This window comes from Oxyura jamaicensis, chromosome 4, assembly GCF_011077185.1.
Source record: "Oxyura jamaicensis isolate SHBP4307 breed ruddy duck chromosome 4, BPBGC_Ojam_1.0, whole genome shotgun sequence".
Lineage (NCBI taxonomy): Eukaryota > Metazoa > Chordata > Aves > Anseriformes > Anatidae > Oxyura > Oxyura jamaicensis.
Genome location: NC_048896.1, coordinates 23,621,638 through 23,637,140, shown reverse-complemented (window position 1 = coordinate 23,637,140; position 15,503 = coordinate 23,621,638). Strand labels below are relative to the sequence as shown.

Here is a 15,503-nt window from a genome sequence, read left to right as displayed (position 1 = left end):
AAAAGCGGTTAAAATTAAAAAGTAATTTTTTTAGGACATTTCACCAGCTATGTAATATTGAGTAGTAACCAGACAACAAAGGAAAGGGAAGATGAAACAGTAGAAGGTACTTACATGGCCTTAATTTATATGGCAATTGACAACAACCACAATCTACAATGATTTATAAGTGCCTAACACCATTCACCCTTGAGACAGAGAAATGGGATTCCCATATCATGTAAGGGGAATGCAATCCCTCTCAAACTATGCAAGTCTAAGTTACGCGAGTGATTACTGAAAATCTTAAGACTACGCAGCACAGAAGTCAACTGAGAAGGGAGGATGAGTCTCCCTGGATGTTCACGTAACAGAAAGGAAATTCAGATTTTAGCCCTAAGCAACTATTTTTAGAGACAGGCTGGGAAGTGGTTCTTTTCAAGCCAGGGACCATTTCAGTATCCTCAAAGCTAAAGAAACAGTTGACTGCTCTATTGAATCAGGTTCCTGGCGAAAAAATTCTGGGGATGAGATCTGGAGACCAGATCTGGGGACCGAGGACTGACCACTGCAATTTGGAGAAGCAAGTTTCTTGCTAAACCCCTTTTTCCCCCATTCTTTTTATTTGCAACTCACGTACCTGTGCCTCTAATGTCGACGTGGATTTTCCATCCTTTTTTCTTATGTCCTCTCCATGGTCACGTTGGTCAAACCAGAGGGTGGCACAGGCTGTGTACCCACTCTGTCATCTTCCTTACACAGAAGGACACTTACCCCTGATACCTCAGACACTGGTTTGTACGGGTGGGGAGGAAGATAAATTCTCTAATTTGGAGGCAGCTTTATGCTGCTATTGGTCTTACCACCCATTCACCTGAGGTGCCCTAACAGCTCCTAGCCTTGTATGTGCTTCAGTTACCTGGTGCTACAAAGCATGTCTTCTTGGTTTCAAGTCAGCAACTCTGTTTAAAAAATAACAACAACCAAATTGCAGCTGGGAAAGGAAGCAAGTGATTTTGTTTCTTTGTTTGTTCTTCCTCCTTGCATTCACCCTTCTCTCACAGTTTCCACACCTGGAAGCTGATAAAAGCACAGCATATTTTTGTGGATGTTAAAAATACTCTTTTGCTTAGGAAAAATAATATCCTTCTGAAAACTGCAATTGGTTTAAAAAGAGGTGCAATATGCACATAAGATCCTTCAGATCGATGTTACTGCCCTAGACAAAATGCTTGTTCAACCATGCGGTGCTAAAATAGCATCACTAGTCAGTAACATAGCATCAAGAACTAGCCAGATAATACTTCTAGTTGTCTTGACAAAATAACCAAAGCTTGTTTGTGTCAATCAGTATGAAAATGTAATTCAAATTAGCACAACAGAAATCGCTTTTTCTCCCAGGATCCAAGATCACCAAATATCACACAACCAACTTAATTAGATTCTGATCTTTGTACAGCTTCACCTTTAAGCTCCAGGAAAAAAAAAAAAAAAAAAAAAAAAAAAAAAAAGTTCGTAGTTCATATGTTTGTTTCCTATAGTTCTTATCTGCTCTGCTTTGGTGCTTAGAGAGCTTCATACTTCATAGTGGCAGTAAAATCATAGTCGAATTCAGACTTTCTCTCTTCGACCAGGAGATGGAAGCAGTGCTCCACCGGACTATCTCAGTATCCGTAAGGCAAGCTAAACACAAGCAATAACACAAAACCAGAGGTCTTCAAACCTTTTAAATCACCTTTTCCCATCAGGTGCCTTCCCTAGAGAGGAATATCAGCACATATGGAGAAAAAGACCTTCATTCAAATAGCCTTCTATTCTCCAAAAACATATAGCTATCCAAATCCTTTTCAGCATCAGGGGCTTCTCTTAAAGCCCATGTCCTACCATCTTGCAGTCCAGGGACAGCCAGGTCCCCACACTGGGGCTAGGAGCTCTCACAGAGCAACCCAACTCTATCTCTAACAGACAACACAGAAGCCCCAAGTAGTGCTCTATACTTATGTGTTTCTCTGTCCAATGCATTTCCCAGGTATGTTTGGTTTTGGACTTTCACCCACACACAGCCCTGCAAGGGACTTTTATGCCACACGCACCAGAACAGGTCCTTGGGCAGGCCCTTACCCTAGGGGTGCAGATCTTTATCCAGCCATCAGAGCACAGTGTACTTCGGAGTCAGGTACTTTGGTACATCAGCATTCCCATCTCGGCTTGGAGATGAAAAAGACGGCTTGCGCATCCCCGAGCCTTGTGCCCTTTGGAGCCCATTAGGGCAGAGTTCGGGGGGCACAGGCGAGGGCTGGCAAAAACACCCTGAAGGTGAAAAGTGGCTGCAGCAGCAGGGAGCAGGACGACTTACTTCAGTCATCCCTCCCACAGAGAGATCCAGAGACTCCAGGATATCTATGCACTGGGCCTGAAGGTCTCTTTCTTCTTGGAGGTCTTCTACTGCCTGCCAGACAGAGTTGGGAACCCCCCCGATGCGCGGAAAATAACTCTACAACCATAGGATTGTAAAGTAGGTATACTTTATTGCGGTGCACCAGGACCCTCAAAAACTGCGCACCTTCCTGGTCATCTCTCACAGTTTTATACATGAATACTGTTACATATTACATGAGCTCTAATACATATTCATTTTTTCCCCCGGAAAGGCGGACCTCTTTCAATTACTCATTCCCATACTCCCCATCCTCCTGGTTGTGCCTGCACAATGTAGACTGGTGGTCATGGGTAGGGGTCTTCCAGGATGAAGGCAACGAGGAAGAGGAGGTTAAACTTTTTACCTTTCTGGACTTTGACCTTCTGTTGAACAGTATTTAGAAGTTTTTTGTTGACCTTTGCCTTGTTTCCTGCCAACAAGTTTTTCTTCCTTCCCTAACGAGTTGTTCGTCCTTCCCTCATCTGTCGGCCTTGAGCGATATATCCTTTTTACATCTGCTTCTCATAAGCTTCTCATCTACATCCCCAATAATTAGGATATTTTACTATATATGTAGCTAAATATTAATTCAGATATGTTTTAGCATCTTCCCCATCTCACCCCATTACTCTTGGCTCCTGCCTCAGGAGGCTCTGTGGAGGATGAGGACAGCCAGGCCCCCACTCAGGGTAGTGCTGGGCAACTTGGGCACCAGCTCAAGTTGGGGAAGGAAAGACTCACCACGGCTGATGCACACAACTCGAATACCACTCCCCAGCATGCACAGGCACGTGCTGGGTGCTGTGTCCCCATAGACTGGACCACAAGACAGCAGGTTTTGTGATCTGATGGGGTTTGCATTGGCCTTTCCACACATTACCAGCCACCCTGGCTGTCCCTGAGGAGCTGTGACCTGCAGCCAACATAGCCGGGCTTTGCGCTGTGACCACAGTCAGCATGGCTAGGAAGCGTGGCAGACAGTGCTTGCTGTGGTTGCTCGCAGAGTTTGTAACAGATGTATCTTTAAACTGCTGTAACCCATGTCTAGAACTGGATGCTGTAAGGCACTTCTATAGCAGGAACTCTTTGCACTGATGGAGGATGAACCTCTCCAGTAGCTGTGCCTCAGAAGTGCTGCTGTGACCTGGCTTTGGCGCCCTGTAAGCATGCTCCTCTCCTGTCCCAAGCAGCCAGTGTTGCAAAGAGGGCTTGAGCCAGGGATTCAGTGAGCTCGGTGGCCAGTTTATGGACATTGTGCTGTATTGGGTTTGTGTGACATGAGCTCAGAGAACCAGCCCTGCAGACCCCAAGGAGGGCAGAAGGTGCTCCAGACAGAGCAGAAGATCCTCTCCGGCCTGTGGAGAGGCCCCTGGTGGAGCATGCTGTCCCCCTGCAGCCCATGGGTCCCACATGGAGCAGATCTCCACGCTGCAGCCCGTGGAGGAGCCCCCAGTGCAGGTGGATGTGGCCTGGAGGAGGCTGCGGCCCATGGAGAGCCCCCACAGGAGCAGGCCCCGGGCCGTAGCTGCAGCCCGTGTAGAGGAGCCCACGCAGGAGCAGGGGGTTTGGGGGGGGGGGGGGGGGAGCTGCTGCCCATGGAGGAACCATGCTGGAGCATTTTGCTCCTGGGGGATGGACCCCGTGGTACGGAGCCGTGTGGGAGCAGTTCCTGAAGAGCTGCTGCCTGTGGGCAGCCCCCGCAGGCTCAGTTCAGGAAGGACGGCATCCCATGGGAGGGACCCCACGGGGAGCAGGGGCAGAGAGGGACCGTGAAGGAGCGGCAGAGGAGAAATGTCATGGACTGACTGCAGCCCCCATTCCCCAGTTCCCCTGTGGCACTCAAGGGGAGAAGACAGAAGAGGGTGGTTGGGAGAGGAAGGTGGTTTAAGTTTGCTTTTAGTTTCTCACTGCTCTTGTCTGCTAGTGATAGGCAATAAATTACACTAATCTCCCTGTGCTCAGTCTGTTTTGCCCATCATGCTAATTGTTGAGTGATCTCCCCATCCTTAGCTCAACCCTTGAGTCCTTTCCATCATATTTTCTCACCTTTTTCTTTGAGGAGGGGGAGTGAGCAGTTGAGGTGGAGTTCAGCTGCCCAGCAGGGTAAAACCACCACATGCAGGGCTGGCACAGACTAGAGGAATGATAACTGTGATCTGTGTATTAACCGTGGGGTGGCGGTCACTGAGGATGCATGGGGTGGTGCAGAACCCACGCAGGCTGTGAACAGTGCTGAGTTGGATGCCAAGTGCTGGGCTGCAGGGAATTCACTTCCATTTCCAGCACTTGAAAATGCAGGACCTGGCCCCATCTCCAGGCCCTGAAAATGCCAGACTTGGTCCTGCTGCTGCTCCCTGAGCCCAGCACCAGCCCCATCCCAGAGCCCCAGCACTGCCCAGCTCAGCTGCTGCTGCTGGGCCCAAACCCCTGTGGTCCCACAGGCTGATACCTCCTTGTCAGCAGCACAGGGCTGCTGCTCACAGACTGAGTGAGGGCCCGAACAGTGCCCAGTGCAGTGTTCTCATGGTTGGCAACATGAACACCACCTTGGAGATGGCACGGGCCAGGGAGCTTTTCCTGCTTCGGTGCCCTTTCCCATCACAGCTGATGTGGTTGAATAACACTGGAAAAAACGGAGAGGCAAACAGTGATCGGGGCTCTTTATCTTTTTATTATAAATTTAGTATGAATGACCAATGGAAAAGTCACAATGGAGTACCAAGACCGTTTATCAAAATTTTAGCAGCATTTAAAGAGTAATAGATTCCCAAACCTCCTGCAGACACGCCTTGCCCTTCACCTCCCACCCACTGAACAGTAACCTTCACTAAAATGTGCTTTCCGAAGCCATGCAGGGATTTAGCTCGCCATCTCCCGAGTCAGTCCCCTGAGCTGCTGTGAAAAATCGCATCCTGAGCACTGGCTACCAGCAGCGGAAACCCCCAGCCATGAAAGCAGGGCTGGGCTGGTTTCCTGCCCCAGGCAGCCATGCCAGGCAGCCCCGTTCCTGGTGGCTCACCGGATGGAGATGGAGGAGACTTTTTGCGCCAGGGGAGTTTTAGGTTGGATCTTAGGAAGAACTTCTTTACCGAAAGGGTTGTTAGACACTGGAACGGGCTGCCCAGGGAAGTGGTGGAGTCACCATCCCTGGAGGTCTTTAAAAGACGTTTAGATGTAGAGCTTAGGGATATGGTTTAGTGGGGACTGTTAGTGTTAGGTCAGAGGTTGGACTTGATGATCTTGAGGTCTCTTCCAACCTAGAAATTCTGTGATTCTGTGATTCTGTGATGTTCCGTGCTGGTGCCAAGACTGATGGCAGGACAATGGGGCCAGGGCTTGTGGGGAAAGGAAGGAGGTGAGCAGTGAGACACTTCACAAAATGAAGTCTGTGTACTGCCAGCTAACATGGACGACAGTGTTCTGCCTACTAAGCAACAAGAATGAGTAGAATTAGCTTTCTTATGTGCTTTTTGCTTGTTTGTTTCATTTTTAGTTACAGTAAGACATGAAGAGTACAACCCCAGCCTGGCTGCTGGTAGCTCAGTGAAAATAATATTAAATTAGAGGTGGGGAAACACAACACACACCCACATGTGTAGACAACAACGTAATATTGGCAAGCTATTCCCCTGCTTCTTTGGTACTTCCTAAACTTTCTTATCCAAAATATATGAGGGAAATGCACCATTTAAGAATTACTGTTTGTAAGTATTTACAAAGCCATAACCGTTACGCTATGATACACAAAGATCAATATGATATGAACAGTTATCTTATGAAAAGCACTTATGCACATTTTGTTCCAGTATCTTAATAGCTTTAAAAAAAGTAATGTGTTACGCAGTCCTGTACCTCGCTTCTTCTGATATCAAATGGACAAGAAACATTTCCTAATCCATACTCTTCTTCAAAAGATTAAAAAATTGCCACCAAAATGATACACTATGTACAAATTTTACTAAATATTAAATTCTAGGCAATTATTTTCACCCCACTAATAATATAACTTAGGTATTGTTACCTACTATATGCATATATATTTCTTTAATATATAAGAAATGGCACCACATCACCATGTCACCAATTTGACACATTGTTATGTACAGTAGATAAGAAGTTAGATATGGAAGATGGAACCTCTCCGACCGGTCCTTTCAAGGGAACGCTTCTCCCCTCGCTACTAGCTTGGCCACTTCCCCTTTTCCCAGCTCTTCAGACGTAAGGCAGGATACCGTACATCAGCAGCGCCATCACCCCGGCACTGAACAAGCCAGCCACTGGGACAGTCACAAACCAGGCCAGGAAGATGTTGCGGAAGAGGCGCCAGTCGACGGCTTTCTTGGAGCGGATCCAGCCGACGGCCACCACGGAGCCCACCTTGGGAGCACGGGAGGGAGAGAGGAAGACAAATGTGAGGGGTACATCTCGGCGCCCCCAGCGTGCCCGCAGTTGCACCAATGCCAGTCAGCTGATACCAGGCGATGCTCGAAACCGGGGCACTGAGATAAAGGAGCCTCTGGTGACAATAAGTGCCTCCAGTCAAGCCCTCATCACTCTGTGCCCTGCGAGGAAACCCAGCCTTTCTGGACCTGCCAGCAAGCAAAGCATCCAGAGCTAACATCCTCCCTGCATAAGAATACATCAGCCTGATGCTAGGAGGCGTGCAAACTACACTGAGAAGTCTGGCTTCGAGTGGGGAATGGGTTAACCACAAAAATATCCTGCACTGCTACCAGGGCAGCTGGGGAGATCGGTATTTTTGATGATAAAACACACATGCAGCATGGGCAAAGCTATTTTCCCTCAAATGTGTTTTCAGTTCGTGAACTCGGATGTGAAACCAAGCATATTATTTTTTAGGAAAGAAATGTGTTGAGAAAAATGCTTCCAATGCAAAGCGATGTAAAAATATGGTTAAAACTTCAGAAACACTTTCCCTTCTGCCCTGGAAGTGGCATTCTGCCATTAACAAACCTATGTATATCCATGCAGCTCTATTCAAAGCAGATGGTAAAGCAGCAAGAAACGTGGAATGAATATTCAGTTTTGAACGAAATGAAACTCCAAGATACGCTGGGCTTCTGTTCCCTTTCTGCAGCCTGAAATGCCATCCCTGCCTCCGCTTCCCTGCTCATTTTCTTAATGGGAGTATCAGTCCCTGCCTATAGATTACCAAGGGACTGACGTGCAGAGCTAGGGAAATGATAAACACTGGAGTGTGAGATAGGACAGGGACATCCAATCCATCTTTAGTTAATATCTATTTAACTTCTTCCTAATGCCTAACATTTCTTTTTAGAGATTAGAGTTCTTTGTTGAGGACCTTATCACTCTCACAAAGTCAAATGCTCCTGTGATAGAACAAGAGAAAATTGCCCTTGATATTTTAGGACTGGAAAGGTTTTGGCTTAAAGAAAGTGTGAGATGTCATTATGGAGGAGCAGACCCAATGCTTTGAAGGTCAGCTTCAAGACTGTGCCAAAGGACTAGCATGAAATTCCCTGAAGGACCATGCCTTACAGGAGGTGCAAATCTAAGGGAGTAAAACTAAAATTTTTGGTTTGGCTTGTTTATTGTTTTGTCTACAGGTTATAAAACGTGATCCAATAAGAAATGTGCTAAATAACATTTAATCTGAATACACCGTGACTGGACAACGTTGTTAGGCTGTGCTTAGCAGGTAGAGCGTGATGCCTGTGCCTTCTGGGAATCTCAAGAAAAGCAGCACCTTGCCCAACTGAAAGGAACCCCCCACTTCTGAGTATCTCAAAGCATTAATCCAAGGAAACTGTTTTTTCCAGCTGCTTGGCTGTTAGGCTTGCTTTATATTTTGCACATTTTTAGCACCAGTCTGGCATGCTGCAACAAGGAGCACTGCTTTTTGAGCAAGCCTGCAGTCTACGTACAGTAATCTCTGAGTCCTTCCTGAAATTTAAAAGGTATCAGCAATGACGGCATTGGTAATCTGTTTTAAACATCATTAAAGTTTAGTTGATTAATAGTGATTCGGATGGACTAAAGGTTAGGAGAGTAGCTAAAACTTCAGTGTAGGGTAACTACACCGGCTGTGGAATTTCAGATGACATCTACTTCGAGATTGGTTTGAATGAAACCAGTGCAGTTTGCCTTCAGTATGCTCTGCTTAGAGCAGAATGACAGGGATTACAGAAGTGCATTTGGCTCCCTTATTCCTGTGCAATGATGCATCAAAATCATACTCAGACTATTTTAATTCCGTAATAGCAACACAGAGAATATTTACAACCTCCCCCAAACAGTAAGAGCAAAACAGAGCTGACGGTATGACCTCGGCAAAGTTGCTTTTGCACACACAAAAAAAAAACAACAACCTAACTCCTGCACTCTATCTCAGTATGTGAACACGTTGACTCCCTTACAGCTGAGAATGTCTGTTTCTAGATATCACACTCTGTAATAAACAACAGGCACTGTGTGTAAGCTTCAGCACTGACCACTTACCTACCTGGGAAGCAGATGGGGTAGGCACACCAGCTTTTCCATGCTAAACCTCAAGAGAGGCTGAACAGCCATAATAATATTTCTGCTGATTTTTAAAGAAAAGGCACTTCTGTCTCAATGGCAACTGCTTCTCTTATGTGTCTGCAGCAAACTGCAGTGAAAGACATTTCCCCATGGAGTGAATGACAGTTAATTGTTCCTTTCTGCCTTCCCGGGGCCCTTGAAGGAAACAATGAACACATCTATTATAAGTGCTTGCTTTATCTTTCGTTGACCAATTGGTCTCTCAACTCCAGCCCTTGTTTTGCTGAAACACGGAGTCGGTGTAATAACGTGACATCCTGGAACAGCCTAATCCTATTGAGAGGTGGATCTTCCCATTAAGAACATCCCATCTAATTATACATGGCAAACTGCAGGTAGCAGGCACAGCCTAACTGCATTAACTGCTTTTATGGAAGTAATTTTCAAAGAGTTATTGTGCCCTGCCCTTCAAAAAGACCAAGCCTTTAACTGTGTCCAGTCAATGAATACATTCTAATGCAGCCCTCTCATTAGCTGATGGCTTCCAAGAAATATCCCTTTTACATTCAAAGTCAGTCTATTCGTCTGCACCAAAGTGTATTTTCTCTTTTCTGACAGCTGACAAAATGCTCCAGGCACACAGGGCGGATAATCAAAGCTGCATTATTCTCCCTGGCAAATTCTTCTTCTTGTTGGGCATTTGACTTACAGTCGGCTGAAAGGGAGGTGTTTTAGGGGTAGCATTTTCACAAGTGGCTCATGTTGTTATTATTTCTTCCCCTGCTCAAATCAGAGGAACCAGAGTTAGGCCAATACTGGGAAATGTGAACAGCCTTTCAGAACAGCCCAGGCTTGGCTACTGTTCAAAGGACTCTACAGTAGAAAAAAGAAATGATTTTGCAACTGGGGAGCTTTCTGAAGAAATGGTTTTCACTAGAAAAGGCCAATTGAACTAACTCTGGGTGTTCTGCAGGATGTGTGTATTTTGAGACTCCTTCAATGTCAGAGGCGAGACTGCTTGGCTTCTCGCTGCCTGCCTGCCACGCTGCGGGGCAGTGAGCCCCAAAATCCTGCACTAGCAGAGCTGGGAGAGCTCAGAGGCCCCCAGAGTGCAGCAGTAAATCCCACAGGATCTGCCCCTGCTAGGGCTTGGTGGTGCATCCCGAAGCAGAGGGCCTTGCAGCTCTGATTTCAGGGGGTCCTCCCCATACCCTGCCAGAGGGTGAGGCATACAGCCAGCTCTGAGTGCCCAGGAGTGCAAGCAAAGGGAAGAGAGAAGGGATATTTGACACAGAAATTTGCTGGGGAACCAAATTCCAAATGCCCACTGTGTTCTTCTGGCAGTGCACATGTCCAAGCAGTCTGTATTGCCTACAAGCCCTACATGTTTTCTCCTACAGCATATGACAATTAAATTCTGCTCTTCACTGAGCTTATCTACAATTCAAGCTGGGCTTTTAAAAATATACGCATATATATACGCTCAAAAACCAAATTACAGGGGCCAGATTCTGTATTATAATGCACAAAAGTGAGGATGAGTTGGTTTAAAAGAAGAGAGACATTAAAATATTAGCGTAAGGATGTAACACTGTTCTTCATACAAGGGGCTGTAAACTACATGTAACCTGGATCACAAAAACTACAAGCCTACGTTATTTTAAGAAGTCTATATTAGTTCAATACGATCAAGCAAGGATCAAAGACATTCCACACTTTTGTGCAGTTACTTGTAACTCCAACTTTGCTCAGCTGCACTTGCTTTAGATGCAGTCCTTGGTGTTTTGCAATCGCTGTCTACATGGTGCATCACATAGTGAAGGCAATCTGCAGCAATCAGTATCTCTCGTGTTTTGTTATGGTTTGTCCTAGTGATGTGATTTACTGATGGGATCACTGCAAACTCCAATACCTTGCAATGGGTGGAGCTTATTGGAATACCCACATTTGAGGCTACAAGTACCGTTAGCGCACACATTACTTCAATGCAAAATCCACTGTGAAGAAATAAAAAAAAAAGACAGATGGAAAACCTGTAGTAAAAGAGTTATATGCAGGAAATCCCATGCCATGCACTTATCAAGAAAGTGAAGTATAAATGATGAATGGTGCGCAGCCTCTGAACAAGGGAGAAACGCTACACGACCAGGTTCAAATGGCACCTTCGGAGGGAACCAGGCTCTTCATTGCCACATGCCCCTGCAATTGTTTGCTTTGAAATTGAGCTTATGTGTCGGTAAGTAATGTTTTTCTTTAACCACTGCTAAGGAGTCCACGCTCAGCTGGCTGCCTTGCCCAATTGCAACAGCTTTCCTGTGACAGCTCCAGTGCATTTTTTTAGAAGCCTGATTTTTTTTAAAGGCATTTTCCCCTCTCCATGTTTCGCTTACAGAACCGTGCCATTATCCACTGATCCGAGCAGCACAGTTTAAGGTGAACAGTCCAGACTGCCCTGACTGCAGTCTCTCGGCGAAGGCATACCTTGCAGTGTGTAGTACTGACAGGAAGTCCAACATTGGAAGCTACCACAACTGTGAACGCCGAAGCCAACTCAATAGTGAATCCACTGCGGGAAGCATAAGAAAACACTTCACAATCACTCTTTGCATCAGCTCGGACTGATACCATGCAGTGTGCCAAAGTCTTACCCGTTTCTTCTTCAATCGTTTATCTCCGACGGATTTTTGTCACAGAAATAAAGTTAAGAGAACAAGGAAATGCTGAATAATGGAAACAGTACAGGCTAGTCACCTGCAGTAAACCGGCAGCATGGCTCATTGCGTCGGGAACTTTTGCTAGTCTACGCTGCAGTGAATCATGCCTAATTAGTGATTCAGCTAAGCACCAGCAGAGGTCTAGTATGCATCAAGGACAAAAATTACTGTAACGAATACATATGTCTTTAATGGTCTGAAGCATACTGGGAAAGCCACTGTATACTCGCCACTTCCACAAGCACCTTCTGGCATGTTAGTTAGGGCACCAGCAGAAGACTCTGCTCACGTAGACTATGCCTCAAACCCACTCCATGTTAGTTTACAAGGATATTTTTTCTTTCTTTCTCCCTTTCTTTTTTTCATCCGTTCTTTCTTTTTTCATCCTTCCTTCCTTTCTTTCTTCCTTCCTCTTTTTAGAAAGATGCAGAAGTCGAGCCAGGTTATCATTAAAATCAAAGCACAGCAAAAACAGCAGACAGACAAAATACTAGAGCAGCAGTTTCCCAGACTGGTTCACACACAAAGTTCACACAGCGTTACGACAACTGCGCGCCTACCTTGATGGTGTGATCGGAGTGAGGTCTTTACCCATGGTCTGGATAACTCTTCTACCCCAGACCCAGAGACCCACGCAGATCCCAACACCTCCATAAAACAGCAGCCAGACAGGAGTTGACGCCTCTTGCATGACACCACCTTGCTCGTAGATCAGCCAGAGCGCGACGAGGGGACCAATCGCATTGCTGGATAAACACAAAGACATCGTCTGAGTTATAAAAATGCAGGTAATTGCCTTGAGTGGGATTTTTTCATGCATGATTTTTCTCCATAGTGCACACAGCACTGCTCTGAGTTGACCTTACAGGCAAAACATTTTCTCACTTCTGAAGACTGCAGCACCGGACTATACTAAACACTGGAAGCAATTTGTCTTTAACAAATCATTTCCTGAAATGTCAGAGTTGGCAATATCCCATATGTCTGTTCTGGGACAAGAAGTAGCGTTTTCAGTACTGTGTTGAAATTATCTCAGAGGTTACCAAATCAAGAGCTCTTCACCTGTAAAATTCAAGTCTTAAATGATCTCCTTTGGTCAAAGAAGGAAATTAATGAAAAAATTTACCATCCTAGAGAAGGAGATGCAAACGTTATCTAGTCTGACAATCTGCATCTTTTGGAGGTATGATCAGAATGCATCCAGGAAGGTGACTTAAGTCCTCTCTAAAGGCACTGCAGAGCTGGTTGGGCTGGATCAGAGAAGATTGCTTGGTGATGCCGAGCTGGTATAAGCTTTTTTCACTATCCCACTGCTGCTATCTAGAAATACACAGAATGCCAGCAACGCTGAAGTTCCCACTCCTCAGGCTGCTCACCTGATATCGGTGCCTCACTCACACTCCAGAGCCTGGAGGCAGACTTCTGACTTTGCTTATTCCAAATAAATCATTGCATTTCTTGAAACAAGAGAGAGCAGAAAAACTCGGAAGCTGGCAGACAGTTACTTTAGATGCTTAAATACTAAAAAGCAAGTAAGAACTTTGTCATCACATTTTTTTTTCAGTTCTTTTGCTAAACTGAGTGGCTGCTTGTCCTGCTGAACAGCATTTAGCACAATTTGTAAAAGCATGAAGAGCGTGGCAATCATGTCTAAATAACAAGAAGAGCAGAACAAACCTGTCCAATGTCATTCAAAATGTTTGAACACCAACAGGAAGCTCTTTGATATGAAAAGGAATGATTAATTCTTAAAGATTCTGAGGAAACTGCTGGAGATTACTTAGTGAGCTAACATGAATAATAAAATCCAGTGGGTTTGAAGACACTGGATAGCACGATGAAGGACTAAATACACTTTAATTAAAGAGTGATTTCCACTAGCAAAAACACTTGGTCTGACACTGTGCTTGAGTATGCATTTGATTTGTTGCGTATTTATGGATGTGTGAGTGAAGTGATGATACGTGAAAGGTCCTTAGTGTCTGAATGGAAGATTTTTTTTTGCTTTGAAGGAAGAAGAGATACTTGATCGAAGCATTTCTAATATTTTAAGTTGACTTGCAACTTCTTGGCCAGCGTTTGCAGGTGCAGATTAAATGTCATGCATGTTTTCATGCCTGATTGTGCATGAAAAAGAGGAAGTCAATTCAATGTACCTTCAACTCATGGGTGACAAAGGCAGCTGGGAAAGAGAGCAGCTAAAATACTGGTCAGATGAATAAAGGGAAAACTGCTAGCCCCTTCTTGTAGTGTTGTACGACATGGGAACAACCTCTCCATTGAAAATAACAAGTACCTTTGGAGCAAGCCCAGGAACTGATTCCTGACTGTTCTGAAGAGATTATGTATGGATATTTGTTGGTCCTAATGTAAATGGGAAGACAGAAAAGGATTCAAAACCTACAGCAGAAAACTATGTTCTTTTGTACCAAAATCCAGTTTTAATTATTTGCAAATGCTACATCTCTGTGAATCTACTAAGCTTAATCCTCAAAGAAAATGTCATTTTCTTGTTGTGGCAACACCAGGCTGCTGACTTATGCCTAGCCCTGGAGGATTGGAGTGCATCATGCTGCCAAAAAGATCAGAAGAGATCACACCACCCCACAGAAGGGAGCACTTCTGATGCCATCCCTGCATGGAAAGAAAGCAGAGGAGCACCAGATCAGTGCATACCGGGAAAGCCCAAAAGGTAATTAACTGCATTTCTATACATGGGTATTTACACCACTGGGTATCTACCTATATCAGAGGGACATTTCTCTTCTCCCTGTAAATTGTGCTCCACGTGGCTTAAACATTTGGCTCCTAGGAACAACTGCATCTCCCAGTCTGAATACCTGCAAGAGGCTACCAACAACCAGCAAACTGGCAGTGCCTCCAATCTACCACCTGCATGGCTCTTTGGGAGGCTCCTTCAGCTTCTGGGCTTGTTCAGTAGGTCCAGCCCCAGGGGCATCAACACTTCCTACACCAGCGGGGAACAGCCCTTGAAGAAGCCATCAGTCCTGTCCCACCACAAAAGTCCTGCCAAGACTAGGATCTTGGTACCGCATGCACAAACATTGCCTTTACCATCTGCACACAGCCATCCTTGGGACTGGAAGAATTTATCAGTAGAAGACAACCAGTCCTATATGGAGAGTAACAGAGGGACAAGACATCAGTAAAAAAGGAGTTGTTAGATACTTTGCTTTAAGACTTGTTGTGGTGAACAGATGTCTCCTACAGTTGAGTGACTAAGCAAATGAACCACAAGGGCATTGGCTACACTGGAATGTGGTTTGCAAAATATTTTGCACGAGTTCTGTCTCATTTGATTCAAGACACGATTAGCAGGAAAGCAGACCTAAAATCTTCCAAGCATTTGGCCAAGACTCATTTCACAAGTATTTTTAAGTTGTGATTTTCTCTTACTCTCCCACTATAGCTCTTTTGCTTGCCATAACCAACTCATCTTCATGCTGGAGTCCCATCTGGAAAAGTCTTATTTGCAGTAGTTTAGAGGGAGAAGACCAAAAAAAATAAATCCTACGATGGTCACCTAGGGGGGCTGGGACCCCCGTCTGCTTCTATCTCTGTAAAGATGCCATTAGGTTCCTACGCAGCTGAAGTGCTTTTGAGCACATTACTGCATTATTTAGCCACTCGGTTTAAAAGCTGAGACAAGCTCCTCTCGTCACGCTACTACTTTAGTTTCATACATCTAATACACATTTTTCCACTGAGCACTTGCCACTGCAAGTTAATTGTATGCTGAATTTCTAACACATTATGGCGACAGAAGCCCAGCTCCTGACCCTGTCATGAAGCATGCCGTCCATGCCCAGTATTTTTTACCATCTCTGCTGGCCCTGGCTGCTCGCAGTGCGTAGCGCCGTTTGCCG

General features: G+C 45.3%; 1 protein-coding gene across 7 annotated transcripts in view; it reads right to left on the bottom strand.

The window, feature by feature from the left end:
• Positions 1 to 5,853: 5,853 nt before the first annotated feature.
• Positions 5,854 to 15,503, bottom strand: part of SLC20A2 (solute carrier family 20 member 2) — a 54,731-nt gene continuing 45,081 nt past the window's right edge. For 5 of the 7 annotated variants that reach the window (XM_035323940.1, XM_035323942.1, XM_035323941.1 and 2 more), the window contains exons 9-11: positions 12,177 to 12,362; positions 11,384 to 11,468; positions 5,854 to 6,775 (exon numbers count right to left, since the gene is read on the bottom strand). In XM_035323940.1, coding sequence (XP_035179831.1) covers positions 6,611 to 6,775; positions 11,384 to 11,468; positions 12,177 to 12,362 — 436 coding nt within the window. In that variant the 3' untranslated portion in view covers positions 5,854 to 6,610. Of the gene's footprint in view, positions 6,776 to 10,814; positions 10,900 to 11,383; positions 11,469 to 12,176; positions 12,363 to 15,503 lie in introns of all 7 variants that reach the window. The other 2 variants (XR_004750189.1, XM_035323945.1) reach the window with 2 other exon arrangements.